This window comes from Elaeis guineensis, chromosome 13 (genome assembly GCF_000442705.2).
Source record: "Elaeis guineensis isolate ETL-2024a chromosome 13, EG11, whole genome shotgun sequence".
Lineage (NCBI taxonomy): Eukaryota > Viridiplantae > Streptophyta > Magnoliopsida > Arecales > Arecaceae > Elaeis > Elaeis guineensis.
Window position 1 is genome coordinate 2,599,346 of NC_026005.2, and position 3,492 is coordinate 2,602,837.

At 40.2% G+C, this 3,492-nt stretch overlaps 1 protein-coding gene across 1 annotated transcript; it reads left to right on the forward strand.

Annotated features, from left to right (window-relative positions):
* Positions 1-1,013: 1,013 nt before the first annotated feature.
* On the forward strand, positions 1,014-2,196 carry LOC105060860 (tuliposide A-converting enzyme 2, chloroplastic). Its single transcript, XM_010944710.4, has one exon. It carries the CDS (start codon positions 1,050-1,052, stop codon positions 2,004-2,006), a length of 957 nt encoding a protein of 318 aa, XP_010943012.2. The 5' UTR covers positions 1,014-1,049; the 3' UTR covers positions 2,007-2,196.
* Positions 2,197-3,492: the final 1,296 nt, after the last annotated feature.

Below are 3,492 nucleotides of genomic sequence, written 5' to 3' on the forward strand. Positions count from 1 at the left end.
AATATTGGACCTATATTCTCATCGATTAGGAATGAATATAGATTTTTTTTAAATGTACATATTAATTTTTGTATTCATTTAATTTTCAAACTAATATTTATATTCATTGAAAAATATAGATGTATATATATATATATATATATATATATATATATATATATATATATATATATATATATATATATATATATATTTGGATAATGTCGATCAAATTTGAGTTCAAATTCGATTATATCAAAACTGGACAATAGGGTCTGTATATCGATGATTCAAACATTGAATACGATTTACTACCTTAAAGCTATTTATATAAAAAAAATTATATAATTTAAAAATATCTAATTTATGCATGAAAATAATTAAAAAATATATTTAATTTAATTTTATTTAGACTAATCAATTATTTACTACTTAATATATAAGTTAGAGGTCTCCAAATTATATGATTATTTGTGTGCAAGCAATATTGGGATAGTAGATCATATCCAATAATTTTGATTATTAATATAAAATTTTTATAATAAAATTTTGATTCGATCAGATATAAATTTAAATCTGGTCGATATAGTCTGTTTCTTATACTAATATTTATCAATTATATTATATATGGCTCCTGATATACATTATTTTATAAAATTTATTGATTTAAAAATTATTTGTTACAATATAGTTGGGATCATCTGGTGGGACGTATGACAACTCACCAACCGGGAACCTCATCATTCATCATACAAACCTGTCCAACAATAGGTCAACAGTCCGCTACCCTGCGCTGTATTCAAGCCAGCATTAATTTACGGCACATGCTGCCTTCTAGAGCCGCGAGAACCTCTTCTCTCAAAATAAATAAATAAATTCTATCGAAGAATATAAATTATTTCTCTTTCTCGGAGTGGGGACAACCACTCCCCTCCTAATTAGCTTTCATTCTGTATGCTACTTTGACCGTTGCAACTGCTCCTTGCCGGCTCACCTAACCACCCTCTATAATCCCTTTATAATATTATCCGAGCTGGTTTCGTCCCTTCATCCCCCCGCCTCCCAACCCAATGGATCCTGACACCGAAATCCAATTCGAGTTCTTCCCCTTCATTCGCCGCTACAAGAGCGGCCGCATCGAGCGTTTCTACTCCGCCGACCCGATCCCCGCGGCCATCGACCCCGAAGGCGTCTCCTCCAAAGACGTCGTCATCGACCCCGACACCGGCGTCTCCGCCCGCCTCTACCTCCCCAATCTCCCCGACACCCCTCCAAAAAAGCTTCCAGTCTTTGTCTACTTCCACGGCGGAGGCTTCGTCGTCGGCTCCGCCTTCAGCCCCACCACCCACGCGTACCTCAACTCCCTCGTAGCCCAAGCCAACGTCATCGCCGTCTCGGTGGAGTACCGCCTGGCCCCCGAGCACCCACTGCCTATAGCCTACGAGGACTCCTGGGCGGCGCTCAAGTGGGTGGCGTCCCACGCTGCGGGCGGTGGCGCGGAGGCGTGGCTGACCGAGCATGGGGATTTTGGACGCATTTTCTTGGCTGGCTGCAGCGCGGGTGGAAACATAGCCCATCACATGGCGCTGCGCGCGGGTGCTGCGGATCTCGGACCTGGGGTGAGGATACGAGGGATGGCACTGGTCCATCCCTACTTCGGTGGGAGAGACCCGTTACCTTCGGAGTTGGTGGATAAGGGGTTGAAGGAGAAGATGGATGGGATGTGGGTGTTGGCTTGTCCCGGCACGGTAGGGATGGATGACCCGCTGGTGAACCCGCTGGCGGAGGCGGCGCCGAGCTTAAAGGGATTGGGGTGCAAGAAGGTACTGGTGTGCGTGGCGGAGAAGGACGTGTTAAGGGAGAGGGGGAGGGTGTATTACGAAGGGGTGAAGAGGAGCGGATGGGGAGGCGAGTTGGAGTGGTTCGAGTCGGAGGGGGAGGGGCACGCGTTCCATTTCATGAAGTTGAGCTGTGAGAAAGCTTTGGAGCTGATGGAACGTACCGTGAAGTTCATCAATGACAGCTGAAGGTGCCTGTGTTGTTTTCTGATTCCCTGGGTTGTATTCACACAAGAAGGTGTCTGTGTTTTGTCTTCTTGTTTTTAACGTCTCCTTATGGTAATCTGATCCCGTTGGTGGTCGAATAAAAAAACATGGATGACCTTTTTATACTAATAACATTTTTATATATTTTATAAAAAAGATAATTTTACTTGTCTGATTTGTAACTTTGTTGACTCTTCAAATTTTTCTTACAACATCACAAACTTTTAAGATGAAATGGCATATTCTTCCCTCAAGTAAATCTAACTTTATTGCTTTAAATTGTCAAAATTCTAGTAGGGGGTCAAGTTCATGCTTTTTTAACTTACCTCATTGTGTTCATGCATTTGACTAGACATCTGATGTTGCAAATATTTGTGTAGATACTTATGATATGATGTTATATGTGGTTACGACATGACATGTGTCTGTCTTCAGAGTGGAAAGCAAATAGCCACTCGATCTAGAGTACAAGATCAGTCTTTCTCCACCTGTCAGGCTCATAATGTACAACTTGTCCTCATGCGCTCAGTAAATTCAAATGTGGCAAAGAAATGACCCTACTAAAGAGAAGAACAAATTAAAATGATATTCAAAGGTTGAAGAAAAGAAACCCTCATTGAATATTCTTGATCCAAGCTCATTGAAGGAACCAACGATATCCATTGTCCCTAGAATTGAGATGCCTAAACTTTGGGTAAAATACAACAACATCCTTAGGTTTGGATGAGAAATAAATTGACACAAAAACATTAGAAATTTTCAACTATCCTCCAAAAATTAGTTTTACGTGTCAATGTGGCTGCCATCTTTCCAGTTGCTAATACCATTAATGGACTGTCTAAAAGAACTAAAATACCCTTAGTCCTTTGGAGATGTGAAAATCCAGTGGCAATTCTTCAAGTTTGGGCAAGAAATCTGTTGATCCCAAAAGTTTAAAATTTTCAGTTAACCCCTAATAGTTATTTTCCCTGTCATTTAAATTCTCTAATCCTTTAGACAAGTTATGATCCCACTAATTTTTTAGGGATCAAAACAAAGGCATTCCGACCTCATTTTTCTCTAATAGCGCCATCTTCTTCTCAATTCTATCATAATCTAAACCCTCATTGACATTGTGACATCGCTGTAAGCACGAGAGCAGTCCAACTCTGATTTCTTCATCAGCTAGTGCATAGTCATACTCGAGCGAGGAGAGGTTTAGTGGAACATCAAGCACTCTATTTTGAGAAAGCGCTCTTTATTCTATGGCAAGGGCTTTTATATTTCTTGCTTATTTATTGTTTGATTTGATGTTGTGGCCTTTTTATTATTTGTTGTGAAACGTATGCAGCATTAGTTGGGTTTGGTACCTGATGTTGGCATTACAAGGGTTTGGAACCACAGTCTTGGATGTCCGTTGATAATGTCAAGAATTATGGTAAAAAAGAACCTAGAGAGATGAAGAATGGTCTACGATGGCTGTTGATAA